We start from the raw sequence: 18,536 nt of genomic DNA, 5'->3' as shown, positions 1-18,536 counted from the left end.
TGAGCCGACCTTGCCATGCAGTATGGCAGTTCCCCCAAGAAACTAAGGCTTGCGCCCATATTTCTCTCATTTCAGTGGCTGAGCCGATCCGTTAAGACAGGTTTCTAGATGACTTTGGTGGTGGTGGTGGCGATGGCTACATCGGTGGTGGCTTCTGTGGTTTCATTTAGCCCAGACTACTCTCGAACCCTGGTTTTATGTAGTGCCAGGTTTCAAACCTAGGGCATCCCACATGCTAGCTAGTTCAGGACTGAACTAACTATACATTCGATCACTCAGAGACATGTGATAATGCTATAAAACAATCTATCATTGACATGAAAGTGTCAACAGACTTATGTCACTATGAATGAGTCACTGCAGAGAATTACTATACTCAACATAGGCAAGCTAACTGGCCTGTGTGTCTCTGCTGAGAAGAAGGGATGCCTACAGCAGAGAAACAGTACATTTAAGCAACAGAGGAGCAGTCAGTGGGAACCCAGGGGCACACATGGGCAATGCAGGAAGGCTGGAGACTGCAAAGGTCCTGGTGCATTCCTACTGCGATAACTGTGGCTATGACAGAGTGAACCTCCAGCAAATGAACGGGGGAAAGCCTGCGGAGATTTCTAAATGCTTCTGGCACCTAAGAATCTACAACTGTATTAACAATGTCCACGGCTTCAAACACAATGCTTTCTTAAGCGACATTAATGTAATTATGATTTCCTTCGTGTGGAAGTGTTCTCAGCGCCTCTCCAGATGCTCCCTGTAGTCACAGTGAAGTGACAGGCTATATGGAGTGTCAGTGTTAGCTGCCAGCTCTCGGTAAGAATCCCTCAGAAAGACTATTGTTCTTGAGGAGAGGTACAACCTGCTAGAGGTGCGCATCATTCGAGGAGAGAAAAGGAAAGGTAAAAACCTCAGAGAGCGCCTCACCAAAAAACACCCTTTTCTCGACTGACCACATACGGAAACCCTGTGGAAGTAAATGCACTGCCTAAACCTAAAACAGCCCAGCCCTCTGGTATTCTTTTAGCCACAAACCTCTTACAACAAATTTCAGTTTCTGTCGCTCCAGGAGATAAAATGTGTGTGTGTGTGTGTGTGTATACACACACACATACATACATATGTGGTGTCTGTGACCCTCCGTGCCTGACTTGTGCTCTTAAAATAATAAGGGAAGGATCCGAGAGATGTAGCCTAATGGTGGGATGATTGCACAAGATCCTGGGTTTAATTCTTCAGCATCACAAAAATAATACTAAGAGATGGTGTAGAACTTACAAAATGAAAACTGAAAAATATACAAATTATGTATGTGTTCCAAGGGCAGAGATAAAGAGGCCATTATTCCTAGATGCCTCAAATGCTCCCCCCACCCTCCATCACCAGCACTTGTAACTGTGTCTATGGCGTACACCACCCATTTCTGATCTTAGTGTGAACTCTGTCTACTCTGCGGTAAAAGAACAAAGAGCTGGCGTTGGCAGAAGCCTGAGTATCAGTATAAAGAATATGGGCTGGGAGAATGGAGAAGACAAGTCATTCCTCCTGATGATCTAAGGTGTGATCGCTCCATCCCCTTCAGTACTGTGTGTGCAGCATCTCTATGGCAACACTGTCACTTCCTTGGCTGGAGGCCCAACTGTATCTTCTCCTTCAGTTTGTAGACCTCACAGATGGATGAACGCATGTTCTTTTGCTCCAGGTACACTCATGGAAGGACTCTACCTCACCTTACTCAATACCAGCTGCAGTCCCAGCAAGAGTGTGGATATGTGTTGTCTCCAGTTGAAGGACTCTACCTCACCTTACTCAATACCGGCTGCAGTCCCAGCAAGAGTGTGAATATGTGTTGTCTCCAGTGGATATATACCAGCTAGTGCCTTGGTCCTCAGTGTGGTCACACTGGGAAGTGACAGATCCTTAAGAGGTGGGGCCCAGTGAGAAGTCCCCAGTTGACTACAGGTTCTGCCCTCAGAAGGGATTCGAGTAGTTCTCCTGAGACCCTGAGTTAGTTTTTTGGAAGAAAAGTGGTCCAGAATGAGCCTGAACCCTTACTCGCTCTGTCTTCCTGTCAGTGCAGTGAGGTTCCCACTGTCTGCGGGCATCACTGTCTGTCCTCATCATGGACCCACCAAGATGTGGAACAGCCAGGGGCCCTCTCCAGAGCCTGAACTTCCAGCCTCTGAAACTGTGAGGTAAATAGACACACTTTCCTGATAAGCACTGGCCTCAGGCATTTCTTCAGCATAACAACTGGATGGATAGATTCCCCAGAACCCACAACTATCTAAGCTATGCCTTAGAGGACCTGTCTACATGTGCATCTGAACTACCTTGAGGCTTTTTCAAAATACAGATCCCAGAGCATCATCCTAGAACTCTGTATCAGATGATGACATCCTTGTCTTAAAGTCCAGGTGACTGTGCTGGTCTGGATTAAGGAAATGTGGGCATAAATCAGCAGTTGCTCACCGTGCTTCTCCCGGGAGCTACAGTGAGATCCGAGGTCCCAGCAGCTCACACTCACAAGGGAAGGAATAATTACAGTCCAGAGGAGCCATAGGGAAAGTTAGCTGTACACAGATGCCCTGCCAAGACCGACGGGCCACAGGAAGCAAGCACAGGAAGGACAAGCACGGCTTCCCAAAGGCAAGGTACAGCGCTCAGATGAGGAAAGCAAACCACAGAGGAGGACGAGCAAACACAGGGGAGAGGGTACTGGGCACAGAGCAGGATGTACTGGCAGGGCAACATGGTCAAGTTCCCCCTGACCAGGTCTGCGGCTCAGAAACCCACCAGCCCTCACATGTGATCTCCACTGTAAAGCGGCATTCCGAAGCAGGCATTTGGGATGGGCAGGGCAAGAGCCAAGACCAATTCTGCCTGGCCTACAGTAGTGCCGCCCTCGCCTAGAGCTGAGGAAGACACCACGTCTACCAATGGATGTGTGAGAAATGAGACCTAATGCGCTGTGCCTTTTTAAGAGCATCCCAAAATTCATTTTCACCTTGAGGGCAATTTCAATTACACAGCCTGTGCTTGCTGATCATCTCTTTAATTTTAACTTTTACATTATTCCCCAGCACAGTTTTAAAAGGAGGCCAAAAGAGAACCTGCCTAATCATCTTGTCTCTTTGGACTATAAACTCCCACTGGACAGAACATTATTTTTGTCTTCTCCAGCTGTATGGCACCCGGCATACTGACGCTACTCAGGGGATAAACAGATCATTCATTACAGTGTCATGTATATTAAATAATGCCCATAAAGTCCTTTGAAGATGAAAACCACTTCAAGTGCTCACTAATACTAAGCTAGGCATTTGGAACTAAGAAACAAAGATGACAGAGCACATGTCCCAAGAAGGTCACTGCCCAGCAGGAGGCACTGTGCTAAGAGGCTCTGCACTGGGGATGCTCTCCAGCCTGCTTGCTCTATGTGCAGCTGACGTATACACCAGAACAGAGAATGTCAGAGTGCTGCAAAGTCTGAAAGGTTCACTTCTCTCAGGAACAAAGCCTCACAAAACCTTGTCTTCCTTCTGAGATGTGTGCTTTCAAGTGAGGTTGGAAACACTGCACAGGAGTGGCAACTGAACTCCACAGCAAGTACAAGGAAAGGGCTTGCCACTAAGTGTGTGTGCACGCACGTGAGCATGTATTCTACAAACTGATTGTTTCTGTTTTGGGATCTAACAAAACACTCCATATCCTGGCCCTCACTAGTGAGCCCAGGGGCTGCCACTATGCTGTACACAAGCCACACTAGGGGAAAGCGCTGGCTGTGATATTTTATGCAGGAAGGAACACAACTGAAAGCTGCTTCTGTCAACAACCCTAGAGTTCTACAGGACAGCCAACTATGGCCAGTTTCACTATCATCAGCTATGTATGCCCTTCCCTACCCAAAAAACCAACTCACTGGGTCTGAGACCATCAATCAGTAGGAAGGAAATTCAATTCGTTTCGGTTGAAACTTGCTAAGAAGTTGATCCAAGATGGTCTACAAATACCTAACTATGAGCCAGGCAGTATTGATGCACCACACAACCTTAAACCCAGCTCTCGGGAGGCAGAGGCAGGTGGCTCTCTGAGTTGGAGGCCAGCCTTGTCTACAGAGTGAGTTCCAGGACAAACAGAGCTACACACAGAAACCCTGTCTCGAAAACAAAACAAAACAAAATTCTAAATATGCTACCACACTGCAAACAAAGGTCAGATCAGTCCCATAATTGCCCACCAAATAGTGATTTCCCCTCATTCCTAGACACGACCCCCCGGAAAATGCTGCTTTTTCCCTAGACCCCAACCCACCTTCCCTAGAAGCCACTCTAGGTCTGTCCCAGGGGCTGTGAAAAGAACCCTCTGAATTCTAGTTCCTCCTGCAAAAACCAGATTTTCATTGCCTTCCTTGAAGAGGACCACAGAAAACATCCCAAAACTGAAGACATCTGAGAGTCTGCCATCGGTGCCCCTTTCTTTCACTGGTTTGTAATTTAGGTATTATAAAATTCCCCCCATCTAAAGAGTACAGTGGTATTCATGTATTCATACTACTGTGAAATGATGACCAGTCTCTAACTCCAAAACATTTCCATCGTCTCCCAAAGAACTTTGCCAACAGTGTCTGCCCATTAGCAACCATCCTGCCTCGGTCATGACCTTCTCTCCAACTTTACTAAATGTCAAAAATATCTCTCTCAGAGTGTCATGAAACCACCATCCTCTAGTGACAAAATGTTCTAGCCACATGAAGGACTTCAGGAGGTACAGCAGTCAAAATTCTCCAGAATACAATTTAACAATAATGAGAATATTTGTAGAAAGTGCAGAACACAATATATAGAATTAAAGAGTTATCTCCCCAAATCAGGAACCAAAATTCCACATTATGACTTAATGCTTAAACAACTAAATGGGCAATACTCTGCCAGTAGCACAAAAACCTCACCCACTCTTTTCTGATCTGTAGAACTGAGTACACGTGTGCACATGCGTGCACATACACTTGCATATTTCCTAGAAGCCCCACACTGAACCAGGAGTATCACTGCATTCTCTGGGGAAACTCCAGGGAAGGCAGCAAGCAACACCTTCAAGCCATGACTCCTTACTTCAAGTGAGAGTGCACTGGAGTCCTGAGACCAGATGGGCCCAATCCAGCCTCATCTAGCTCACAGCCATTCCTACTGCAGGTCCTATATAGATAGATCATCAAACATCCTTACTGATAGATGACCTGTCAAGTGTCCTGACTGATGCACCACCTTCCTTCTTAGTTATTCTCTCTGGCAACTAATGTACAATGCAATGAAGACGATAGACTTCCGTCCTGTTAGTAAACTACATCTATTTGAAACTGATCTCTTTCCCTCTTGGAGACATCTTATTTCAAACTTTGTGCTGCAGCAGCATTGGAAAGCAAGCCACAGGTGCAGCCTGGCGGCCTCTGGGGCTGAAAGGCTTATCTGTTTAGATGACTACCCAACCAGGCTCTGTGTGGAACAAAAGCTCACCAGAACTGGGGTTTACACTATCCACTTTAATGGACAGATGGACATCTCCAGATGGACATCTGTCTATCACTTTGGTAGAGGCAGGCATTCTGAAATTGCTTCCTGCATGTGAGGTAAGGGAAGCCAGACTCTTCACTATCAAAAGAGTCACAAACATGGAACCAGCAAGAAGAACCCTGTGTGTTGGAGGCCTGCGTTCAACACATGGTTTTTCTTTCAGTTAGGTGAAGAAAGAGAGCCACGGATAAGTGCAACCATGTAATTATGTTGAGTGTGTGTTTGGTTATGCAGTATTTACACACACAATCACAAGCTCAGTCCACTGAGAGGTTCTGCAGGCAATGAGCACACTTATCGTCCATTCTGCTAAAATGAACCAGTAATGGCTGATCCCTGGGCTGGGGCAAGGGAAAAACAAGATGATCCTTGAACTATTTATTGTGCCGCGAAGTGAACAAGTACTAAAAATGAAATAAAATGATAGAGACAGATTACAAAAGATAAAGGAGCCAGCCTAAAGCTGCTACTCAAATTGCGGACAATTTGAGCAGCAAGATAATGGCAGCAAGGCTGTAACTAACAGAACGCACAGGACGCTATTCATTGAGGTCGTGCTCATCACACATGTAAGATGTGCAAAGGGAAAACGCCTTCTTGTGATGGAAAAAGACCAACAGAGGAGGATACTGTTAGAAAAGCCACTATTTGGCAAAGCACCACGTAATAAGTAATTCAGACAATGATCTACAAGAGACGCCACAACGAACAAATAGAAAAAGGGAAAGAAAGAAGGTTTCACACAGCCACACATTATCTCCCCACGAAATGCTAAGTAATTACAAGGGGAAAGGGACCTGGAGTCACCACCTGGACCATGTGATGAAAAGTGACACTACCACACTGGGGCAGCTGGATGGCAGTGGAGTAGCTGGAGAGCAATGGGATAGCTAAAAGGCAGTGGGCAGCTGGATGGCAGTGGGCAACTGGATGGCAATGGGGAAGCTGGATAGCAGTGGGCAGCTGGAGGGCAGTGGAGCAGCTGGATGCAGTGGACTGCTAGACAGCTACATGTAGTGGGGTAGCTGAATGCAGTGGGATTGCTCCTGGATGTGTTGTTACAGGAAGATCTCCTGACAAACACCCCACAGCCTGAATCTAATGAGGAATCACACATCTCAAACTGGCAGATGCTAACCAGTACAAATATTCAATACCATCAAGGTAACAGAGAAGACAAACTAACAAGTTGTTCTTGTTAAAAGCATCCAAACAGCTATAAAAACTAAATGCAATATGTGATCCTAAAATGATCATGGGTCATAATTTTCTTAATTGTTAAAAGTATTTTCTGGCCAGGTGATGGTGGCACACGCCTTTGATCCCAGCACTTGGGAGGCAGAGGCAGGCGGATTTCTGTGTTTGAGGCCAGCCTGGTCTACAAAGTGAGTTCCAAGACAGCCAGGGCTACACAGAGAAACCCTGACTCGAAAAACAAAAGTGAAACAAACAAAGTATTTTCTGTCAACAGATTAAATTATATTAAATTGGTAGATTTTATAGGATGGTATTGACTCACAAAGTATGATGCTATAGGCATATACTCTCAGCACTAGGGAGGCCAAAGCAAGAAGATCACAAACTCAGGGCCTACCCAGTTTACTTCATGAGATTCTATCTCGAAGGAAAAAAAAATCAATAATTCCTGATCTTCATCACTGTGTCAGGACATTTTCTTGCTCTCAGAAACACATATGGAGCCATTTAAAGCAGTGACACTGCGACCTTTATTACAGTTCCTCAGGCTGTGGTGACCCTCAACCACAAAATTATTTGTTGCTACTTCATAACTATAGTTTTGCTACTGTTATGGATCTTAATGTCAATATCTGATATGCAGGATACCAGTTATACCACCCCCACCCCCAACAGGGATCACGACCCACAGGTTGAGCACTCCTGATTTACAGGCGATGGACGTCATCACTTCTACCGTTTGCTGTGGATCAAAAGGGAAATGATGTATCCAAATCCACACAGAGGCAGACAAAACAAACAGGGAAATGGCAACAACTCGCAAATCAGAGAAAGCCTTCTTCTCTGCTGAGTATGAGTTCTGACCTCTCAAATTAGTTTCTCCCCCTTCCAAGTAAATGTATCTTTACATGCATGTAACAATGAAGACACAGCTGACTAAATACCCTGAAGAGGCAAAAGTAACAGCGAAGATACAATTCAAAGAATCTCATCCTGACTGCCCTTTGTTTTACCCTTGGTTACTTTGAAATAAAAGACTTAACTTAATAATGGTTCAAAAGTAACACCCAAGCCCGGCAGTGGCGGTGCACACCTTTAATCCCAGCACTTGGAAGGCAGAGGCAGGCAGATTTCTGAGTTCCTGGTCAGCCTGGTCTACAGAGTGAGTTCCATAACAGCCAGGGCTGTACAGAGAAACCCTGTCTAGAAACAAACAAACAAACAAAAAAGGGAACCCCCAATTTCAGACTAAAACACCCACCCAATTCTGTTCTTTTATTCGTCATTACACTCTCTATCAACTCTGAGGAGATCAGATCAACTGAGTCTCGTAAAACCCCATCCCAAACATAGAAGAGCCCAAAACAAATGCCTAACACTTGTCTTACTAAAAGGAAAAGGAACAAATGACCTTCCCACCACCACCACCACTATCTCTCAATATCATCTGCTTGTACAGAGCATGAAAAACAGCAAAGGAGGGGGCAGAGAGAACAAAACAGAAACACAGACAAGCCAGGACGCCCATGGCCACTTAGGAAAACCACCACTTGAAAAGATGCTCCCCAGCCCTCTAGCTTGTTCTTTCCCTAAGTAAGGAAGAAAGCCCTAGGACTCGTTACAATATATTACAAGGTAATGGCATAAGGAATCCCTTCCCTGGCTAGCTCCACTGGGCCCTGCTCTGCCTCTCCTGCCAACATTGCATTTATAGCCACAGACATTTCCCAGCACTTACACCCAGTCCAGACAGCCAAAGACATGGGAGTAATACTTCAATCAAGACTTCCCCATGGTCTGCAACAGATGTGAGTCAAGTAAACCAAGCCAGCCATCACTCCTCCCTTGGAAATGTGGGGCTACTTGTGTTATTTGTGTAAAAGTAGTATGTGTAATTAGGTAGAAAGAGACACAGAAACTAAATTACAGAGCCCAAACCAACACAGGGAAACACTTGCTGTATCCTAGAACCTTTCACTCAACTTTTACTTGGTACTACACTGTGGAATTATAGCTTTGACCATCAACACCCAAGAATCTATGTCTTACATTTCAAATGACAGTCCAGACTCTACATGATGCTGTATACAGTGAGGCCCCTTTACTTGCCCAACAGAGGTTGGGAAAATAAAGGGAACAGGTGTTTTTATAAGAGAGACCTGGGGCAGAAGAAGCTGACAGAGACATCTGCAACCCAGAACCACACCACATGCTGAAGAGGAGATCTGAGTTTTAAAGAGAAAGAGACATCTTACATGGGACCTGGCAAATCACAGCACCAAGTGGCTAATGAATGAGAATACTAACAAACAGCCAGCTTTTCTTGGAGGGCAGGGCTGGTGTTAATGGCTCTTATGTGGTATTCAGAATAATAGGTATGTTTGGGGAGTCACTTTCTCTGTCTCTTTGTGTCTCTCTGTGTCTCTCTGTGTGTCTCTGTCTCTCTTTCTCTTTGTCTCTGTCTTTCTCTGTCTCTCTCTCTGTCTCTCTCTCTCTCTCACACACACACACACAGACACACACACAGACACACACTGAGGGGGGACTCATCTGGGGTTCTTTCTCTTCATGAACAGTGACTATCTACATAATCCTGTATCCCCAAAACCAGAATTACTAAGAAGAGCTCCAGTTTGCTAAAAATCTTGTGAATTTCCACCATCCATCTTTCCCTTCTCCTCATCAGAATATGAGACAAGTCGCTGCAAAGAGGATGATCTACAAACAGGAAGACAGGAACAGCCCATCTCCAAATCCCTAGAAAGCCTGTTCAATGCCAGGAGTACAGAGGCACTGCAGCAAAAGTCACGAGAGTGGGAAAACTCAGAGCAGCAGCAATCGGAGCTGTCAGTATTGCAATACTGGTAAGTCGTGCTTTGAGCCACCAATCTTACCTCTTAGTTACATACCAGATGGCTTCCCCCAAGGCACACTTCTCATAGGAAACCAGGAAGGAACTTTTATTTTCAGAGAAAAAACAAAATTGGGTGATATATCTAGTACATCACACTTTTCTATAGGTGACTTTGTAATCCCCTCCCAAGAGGATCATAGACAAGGAGCTAGGAAGCTAAAAGTCAAGTACATTTGTCAACAAAAGATCTTTGGCCTGCAGAGCACATGTGGCCCTCAGACTAAACACTCCACAGGGGGCAAAGTCTCTGGAGAGAGACAATTCCAGAGGTCACCCTCTTCCTGCAGCTCTGCTCACTGCAGCCCAAGTGAACATCTCTCACCAGCTCTGTGACATGCAATATAAACTTTCCCAAGAAAGCAGGCGGCTCCTTATTTGGATCTTAAGGGGCTTCCTTACGTGGATAAAGAATAGAAAGGGGAAATTATGAAGTCAAAACACAGTTATGAAGGAAATTTAACGTGTCTACTATTGACTAAGAATTGCAAATGAACATTTACAGACTAACCATAAATGTTCAGAGGGAGATTTCCCATAAACAAGGAGGTCTTGCGGGTAAGGCAAAGTTACTTTAAAGGAAAGAGAATCTAACACCAGAAATCAGGAAAACTCAGGGACAGAAAGCAGAGGTGACAGCCACACACCAAGACCTGTAGGGCCTTCCCCCACAGCCTTAGGCTGCTTTTATCAATTCAGAGACACAGGCAGGGATGAAACCAAAATGTGATAAAGCAGCCAGCTCTGCAGTGGTCACAGAAAAGCTCCCCATGGCCATTCCTGTTCTACTCCTTTGGTGACAGCTCCTCCTCTGAGAACTCTGAAAAGAAAGAAGAGCCCTCTGGGAGGGAGCCAGGGACTTGCTCCAGCTGTGGACCTCTCCTGGCCGCTGCATCCCCGTCCGTCTGATTCAATAAGGTGAAGATGCAAAGCACACCTGTCCTTCAGGCAGATGGCTCGGCCCCTGCCGGCTCACCAAAGGACAAGAGAAGCAGGAATGAGGGAAAGGACACCCAAGCAGGAAAGCCATTCCACAGGAATTCAGAGAACTGCCACTCAAATGCTTTCTTCCTTCACTGTCCGCGCACGACCTGTCTTCCTGCCGTCCTGTCAAGATAACACACTCAAGGTAACACAGACCACTCCACTGTAGAACTAATGAAGGATGGGAAGGTCACCGTTACTGCTTTTTATAGTCTAACACAGCTCGCTCCTATCAACATAAGTGATTTTTCTAGGTAAGTGTGGCTATTGATTAAGAATTTGACTTCCCTCTGGAATCCTGCCAAGAATATGAGATTAAAATTTTATTTTCTTCGGCGCAGGAATAAAGTAAACAAAATAAGTATCAGCTATGGCTCATTTAAGTCAATAAATTCAAACATTACCTCTTGCTTTCCATTATCCAAATCCATCATAACATTTAAAAAGTCTTTTTTAAAACTACCTTAATTGCACTTTGTAAATCATACCTTTTAAAAATCACAATTAATACGCCTTTCACTTTGAACATCACCACAGACTTCATTTTAAAATCTTGGTGAAAAGTTCAGAGAGCTAAAAGAGCATCAGCTAAATCTTTACTTGAATCTTAGACAGTTACATTGCAAACGGGGGGAGCGGGGGGGGGGAATAAAGTAATATCCCACCTCAGTAAGGGAGTTTGCAATGTCTTGATGGAAAGCTGCTGTTGGTGGCAGTTTTGCCACTCCCATGTCATGTTTTTTTTAAAGATTCCTTACTTTCCTCTGAAACAGCTTAGCTAGCCGCGACACCTAAAAAGGAGCGACCAACACACACGAGCACAGAGCATTTTACCCCCAAGCTTTCCTCCTCAAAACACTCAGGGTACCAGGGACCTTCTTGAGAACACAATCTCTGTTTAGTCCGTGAATGACCACAGCTTCCAAGCCTCAGAATGCGAGTCTGGCACCCGCCACTTCCTTGGTACTAAGAGAATAAATGTTAAGAAAAGCTTTCTCATCCTCCATATGAAAACCATCACATCAATGCATAAAAAAACCTTACATGCTGCTCCCTCCCAAGGTGACACACTCCTGTCGTCCTCCCTCGGTAAGCGAGGAGCTGCAGAGGCATCCAGAATGAGACTTAGTAAGAAAGAAACCCCAGCATGGTGGCCTCAGAAGAACCACAAACCTTTGTTCTCCACACGCATTCATTTAACGCCAACCAAAGCATGCCAGGCAGGTTAAAAATAATGCATTTATGTAAGTGCCCCCCCCACCCCAGCCCGTGCACACAGTCTTGCAAGGTTAAATACGGAGCTCTGAAAGAATGATTTATTGCCAAAAGGACAGGGACCCAAAATAGATTGGCAATAAAAGTGATTGGTCCCAGGGGCGGTGAGAACTAATGTAAGCAACATCCTGGCCATGAGAGGCATCCGGGAAGAGGCACCGGGAAGGAGCACCAGTGTCCTATCAGGCTTCTCAGCTCTGATCCCATCCCTACCCAGCTGCACTCTGGGAGAAAGTCACAGGAGCTCCCTGTAAGTTTGACTCCCTATCTGTAAAAAAAAAAAAAAAAAAAAGCTGGTCCAGCTCCAGTCTGTGACAGCTCTTTGTTTTGGTTTAGTTTTGAAATTTTCCTCATCTTTTTTTTTTTTTTCAGTGTTCCATTCTGAACAAAGAAAGGTGAAGTTTAAATTCCACTGACAAACAACAACAAAACAACAACAAAACCAAAAACCCTGCTGGCTGCCTACTCAGCCCACTTCAGCACCAGCTTGCCACTGTAGATCAAGCCTAAGTATAGTTGATCAGGATTGCCAAAAGGAACAAGGAACTTCCTTTAGTAAAGTGTTTAGCAGAGAACGCCACAGCAGCAGAAGAGGGGAGAGCCTTAGTGGGACAGGTGCTGGGTGACTTGGTCCCCTTTTCTGTTTATTCCTTTCTTGCTTCTTTACTAAGCTTATTCCCTCTCCCCTCCTCTCTCTCTCTCTCTCTCTCTCTCTCTCTCTCTCTCTCTCTCTCTCTCTCTCTCTCGGAGCCATAGACTGAAACTGGTACCCATGGTTGGATGAAAAGGCAACTATGCCCTGGGACTTCAAGAGAGCTGAAAAAACAATGTATAGGTACCCACAGTTCTGAAGGAACTAAACCTACAGAAGAAAGAAGCACCTGCCAAGGGCAATCTCTTCCATGCTCCGGGGTAGACATCCAGTCCCCAGCACCCACCCACCTGAATGCTGGCAGGTGGCAGCCTCTCTGCTGAACACACACCTCCACCGATGGAGTGGGGGAAGTGACACAGTAGCTCGTTCTATTTTTGAGCTTCTCTGTTAAAAAGTTCTGTTGAGCTGATAGCTTGTCCCTTCCATCCAACCATGGGTACCAGTTCTCAGTCTATGGCTACAAAAATAAAGCTTAATAAAGAAGCAAGAAAGAAATAAACAGAAGAGGAGACCAAATAACTACTGCTACAGGACTGAGAAGGAGAAGATAAGCAACAGAAAGTGCTCTGAGGGCCAGGCTCAGAGACCTTGGAGAAGGTGCCTTGCCTACCAGTCAACAGGGACGGATTTTCCCTATCTGCACATCTTTAGACAGAAGAGATGAATCTGACAACTCGTTCTCCTCCTTATTCACAGTCAATCAAATCTTTCCAGGCGGGCTCCTACCTGAACTGCTCACTTTCCATGAGGTCTCCAACCAAGGCCACCCTTAAAACCATGATGTCTATGCTTCAAACTGACCAGCCCCTAGGTATCCTCTGCTAGACACCACCGGCCTACATGCCAACCACTGAGATCTGGGTCAGGGATTCAGAGTGGAGGGTGAAATTCTAAAGGGGGATGGGACAACTCTGAAACCAACTGAAAAATCTGCGCTGGCTCCTGACCACCAGTCAGTTAACTAAAAAAGAAAGTTTGTCAAGTCACTTTGAAGGTGGAATAAAGGAAACAAGGCAGTAAGCGGCTTTACCTGAACAGGAACTCTAAAACGAACGAGCTACCCAGGACTAAGGAACGGTAAGAGCAGAGCCCGGAGTGAAGAGAGGTAATCAAGACCAGCATGTCTTTGGAGAATCTTGGAACCAAGTCATTCCTGAACTGTGCATTAAGCCATAAGGGCAAAAAAATCCACCTCTAGGACGCAAGAACATTGGGAAGATGAATTCTGCACAAAACCATTTATTCTGTGACAGGTGATGGAAAAAAAAAAAAGAATGGTGGCTTTGGGCCATGCCTCCAGCCAGTCACACACCAAAAAATAAATAATACATTGTTAAAAACCGTTAGAGCTTACATTTCAAGGAGTTGATGTCTTTCTAAACCTCAGCTTTCTACAAGGCCCTCACCGGAGAGGGAGAGCTGGAAAGAGCACATTAAACCCAAGTTGACACAGTCGAGACGGAACGTGTCACTTCTCATCATAACCAATCGGTTAAGACGAATCAAAAATAACCCTGCCAGACAAAGATCAAGAAGACAGAACTAAACCAGGTGTCTAACGGTCCAGAAGTTATCTGCCTCGCCCAAGGCTGGTCGCTTCAATTGCTAGCTCCTAATGATCTGGACTGTGGCCCTGATCTCTTCCAGTTTGGGACCTGACTTTGAAAGAGGCCACCGAGACCCTGAGCTGTCAGCCTCCCGCGCTCACCCCGGTGCAGGCCGCTCACCAGACCCCGAGGCTCTCCGTCCTCCCGGAGGCGGGCAAACAGCCTCCCCGCGCCCGCCCTGGCCCGCCCGTCCGTCCGGATCCTGACCTGGGCCGCCCTCTCTGGCTCTCCAGCGCGGAGTCTGCATCCTCACTCCCAAGCCTGGCCGGCCAGGGACTGCTCTACGAGCTGCAGGCCCCCGGCAGCAGACGCCGCTGCCGTCCGCCGCCTCCGGGACGCGCAAGCAAACCGGACTGCACTCAGGGACGCGCGGACGCGAGCCGGGCTCGCGCGGGATCTGGGCCGGGCCGGGCTTGGAGGAGGCGCCGTTACCGGGGTCCCCGGGACGCCCCGTCACGCCCCCTGCGCCGCACACCAGCGCCCCTCCCGCCCGCCGGGCTCCGGGCTAGCCTCCTCCTCGGCCACCTCCGGCTCGCCAGAGCGGACCCCAAACTGCCCCTCACTGCCTCCAGGTCCACGCCACCCACGCAGTGCCCGTCAGCCCTGGTCCCACGCCTCTCCCAAGGGCCACCACGGTCCCAGATGTCCTTCCCGGGCCTACCCCAGAAACAATGGCTCGACCCGACCGCCGCCTCAGCTCGGCCACCGTCCTCGGTTCCTGGGCTGAGGTGCGATGGCTGCCCGGTTTCACAGAACCAAAGCTGGATGACAGGCTAGAGCCCCGAGTCGGGACACTCGCTGATAATGGGGTTGGAGGTCCAGCTACCAGCGGCCCAAAAGCTATTACAGGGCAGAACTGCTGTCCCCGGTCCCGGTGAGCTCGTCCTCCGGGACACCGGCCTCCGCCCACGCCGTCCCCGCCGCCGCCTCCTCGGCCCTCCAGCAAGAGACAAAGAGCCGGCGCCCCTACCCGCGGGGCCGTGGCCGCTGCAACGGGAGGCCGAGGGGTGTCTAGCCTGGCACGAGGGGCGAGCGCCGGGAAAGCGAGTGAAGGCGCCCGGGACGAGCCGCAGCACAAGGGCGGCGTGGGTAACCTGACACGCCGGCGTGGATCGCAGAGCCCCGATGCGGCGACAGGGACGAGAGCGCGCAGGGCTATACCGGGCCGGAGATCCGGGCGCGCCGGGCCGGCCGAGCGCGCGGGGCAATCACGGTACTCACCGGATCGGAAGAAGGCCGCGATGTCGGCTAGGTCCTTGGCGGCCTCCTCGGCGCCCTCGCCGGCGCCGCCCCCGCAGCCGGAGCCCGCCGCGCTGGCCGCTGCCGCGGGGCCGGAGGACGCGGCCGGGGCGGTGGCACCGCCGCTGCTGCCGCTCATGGCTTCGGCGGCGGACGAGCCCGCCTCGGGCCCCGCGCCCCTAGCTCCGCGCACCCAGCCGCCCGCGCCTGGCCTGGCGGCGCCGAGCACCCAGCTGCCCGCGCCCGGCGCGCGGACGCACAGCCCCGGGGCGGCGGGCGGCGGCGGCTCGGCCCGAGGAGCGCGCCCACATAGACGAGGACACCGCCCGGGAGCCGCGAGCCTGGCGCGGAGCGGGCGCGCGGAGCCACGGCCTCGGCGTGGCCGGCCGGGGCACGGGGCAGCGGCGCGGACACGCGAGGGCGGGGGCCGGGGCTGCGAAGCTCCGCGATCACGAACGCCGGCGGCGGCAGCGAGCCTCCATCTTGCTTTCCGACGGGGAAGGAAGGAGGGGGAGGGAGAAATCACGGCCGAGGGAGCCCGGGTGAAAGGAAAGGGAGAGCAGGGAAAGGAGAGGAAGGAAAAAGAGGGGCTTCGGGAATTTCCGGAGAGCTTCGTTAGGGGCCCGAGCGTGGGCTCGGCTGGTGGGCGGGTCCTGAAGGGGCGGAGCCTCGCCTGGGAGCCCGGAGGGCGGAATGGAGTGGCTGAGAGAGAACGTGGAGCTGGCCAGGTCTCCTCCTCCAGGGCTGCTCCAAACCTGGGAGGAGCAGGAACAAGTGTGACCGAGCCACACTGGCCTTCCAGGACAGGCACTGCGCCCCCTGCCAGGACTCTCGCGCCTGCACTGCAAGCGGTCCTAGAGCTGGAGCGTTTTCATTATTATTTATGTCACCCGCGGGGCCGAGCGACCAGGGTATGGAGCTGGTGTGGCCCTCGCAGGCACAGCGCTGTCTCTGGCATGTAGAAGGGGCGGGATAATTGTTGAATGAGCAGAGAGGCAGTGAAAACAGATTATCTGCTCTAGTCTACCGTCTCCTTGTATGTAAAAAGCAGGCGCGAGAGAGGGGGCGCTTGCGGGGAATCCCCATCTCCCAAGTGTGCTGGGTCCTCAGGCTACCCAGATGTAGTGGAAAGATGATGGAGGCAGGGGAGACCAGAGGAAAGGGACCTTTAAAGAAAATGTACGTTAAATCAGATGTGTGGAATATCAAATTCTGCTTTATGTCACGGCTGCAAGATGAGTGCAGTGAAGGAATGGGCGCCGGGTAATTGAAAATCACATTCAGGAGAAAACAGATCAACAAATTCCATCAAACTACACCCCGCACCTATGTTTAACGGGAGAAGGATGATTAAGTGGCCACCAGATCTTTTTCCCTTGGCAGTCTCAGACAAGCAAGGGAAAAGGGTTAGAAGGCTTGGTTTCGGTCAGGATGAAGTTTGAAGACACCCATAGGAATTTGTGTTCACCTTGTAATAGGTGTGTGTAAAGATCTACAGCTGTTTGTTTATATTTAGGACCGCATGATAATACTATGCCTGTATTTTCTTGCTCTGTCAATTAATTGGCCCTGGAAACACCTAGCGTTTTGATGACTCTGTCTGTCTCTGTCTCTCTGCCTCTCAGGTGTGCCTGCACGCACTATCAACATTTGTGTTTTGGGTCTGTGTTTATATGAATACAAGGGGTAGGTACCCAGTGCACTTCTCACCTTAGTTTTTTGGAGCAGAGTCTCTCACTGAATCTGGAGTTCCTTGGTTAGTTAGACAGTTGACTAGCGATACCTAAAGATCCTCCCATCTCTGACTCCCTAGTGCCCAAGCTGCTGCACCCAGCTTTTTACTGGGAATACTGAGGAGCTGAATTCAGGTTCCCACGCTTGCAAAGTAAGTATTTTACCACAGATGGAGCGTTTCTATGGTCCTCAGATCTTGTTTTCAATACTTTCCAATTAAAGGAATTCAGGCTCTTTGGGAAATGGGTGATTCTGGTAGTGGGGCAGGAAGTGTTTAACATGAGCACCCTGTTGTGCCAGAAGGTAAGGAAATGGCTTTTCAGGAAAAAAAAAAAAAAGCCAGCACAGACAAAGATTATCCAGGACACAAAGGAAACAGTCGGAAGAGTTCCTCATGGCCCAAGCTAGTACAATTTCAGAAAGACAACATAGCACTGTTTGATTATAAGCAAAAAAATAAATATTTCTGAGTCCATACTGATGTAAAGGAATAAGCAAATGGGGCAGAAGAGACAAAGGCAGAAGTACAAGTAACTTAGGTAGAGATTGTCCCGAGTGAGACAGAGCAGAACTCCCCTCTCGCAGGATACAGGCTGCACACTACCTTCCAAAGAGAACAAAGCTGGTAAGGAACTTTCTAACGGAGAGACCATTCCCCTGCCCCAGCCCGCTGATCAAGGTGAACTTAAGAATCAGTAAGTCACCTTGACGCTGTGTTCTAGATATAATAAAAGTGGCAGTGTTCCTCCCTGTGCCTCCCCTCCAAAACTCCAAGCTCCAAATGAAGATAACAGCATCCTATGAATGAGGCACCTCACCAGCACTCTCCCAGACTTTCAAGGTCAGCAAAAAATAAGAAAAGGCAAACAGACAGTTGTAGAACGCTGTGAGAACCCTGGGATGGTGTTAGAACTCGGTGCAGTGTGGTGGTTTGCTCGTGTTGTTTTGTTCTGTGACAGGTTTTCCATCCGTGGCCCAAGCTGGCCTTGAACTCTCCATTCTCTTACATCGGTCTCCCAAGTACGTTTACTAGATGTGTAAGTACAAACAAATCAGTTGTGTGCCACCACATTTGGCTCAGTGTAGTGGTCTTGATGGGTCTCAAAAGAATTCCTGAGATTTAAACCGAGTAAATCTAAATAGCATGTTGGGGTATTAGTCAATAACACCAAATCCATAGTAAGCGAGAAACTAGACCTGGGGTTCATGGGAGCTCTCTCCACAACTTCTTAGTAAATGTCGATCTCATTTTAAGATAAAAAGTATATTTAAAGCTTACTTTTAATCAGATGAGCAGCCTTTTACAAAAGTAATTCAAGTCAGCAAGTCCACAATCTCACAGCCCTTCAACTCAGGTGTGTTGACAA

The 18,536-nt window shown here is 48.4% G+C and overlaps 1 protein-coding gene across 2 annotated transcripts in view; it reads right to left on the bottom strand.

The window, feature by feature from the left end:
• The window catches only part of Trio (trio Rho guanine nucleotide exchange factor), a 286,800-nt gene extending 270,818 nt beyond the window's left edge, over positions 1-15,982 (bottom strand). Inside the window, exon 1 of one of the 2 annotated variants that reach the window (XM_029469546.2) lies at positions 15,418-15,982. In XM_029469546.2, coding sequence (XP_029325406.1) covers positions 15,418-15,574 — 157 coding nt within the window. In that variant the 5' untranslated portion in view covers positions 15,575-15,982. Of the gene's footprint in view, positions 1-14,403; positions 14,645-15,417 lie in introns of those variants that run through there. The other variant, XM_029469548.2, reaches the window with a different exon arrangement.
• Between the last annotated feature and the right edge of the window lie 2,554 nt (positions 15,983-18,536).

Source organism: Mus caroli, unplaced genomic scaffold, assembly GCF_978045245.1.
Source record: "Mus caroli unplaced genomic scaffold, Mus_caroli_1 scaffold_16, whole genome shotgun sequence".
Lineage (NCBI taxonomy): Eukaryota > Metazoa > Chordata > Mammalia > Rodentia > Muridae > Mus > Mus caroli.
The sequence above is the reverse complement of the archived record's forward strand: the minus strand, read 5'-3'. Positions and strand labels throughout refer to the sequence as shown.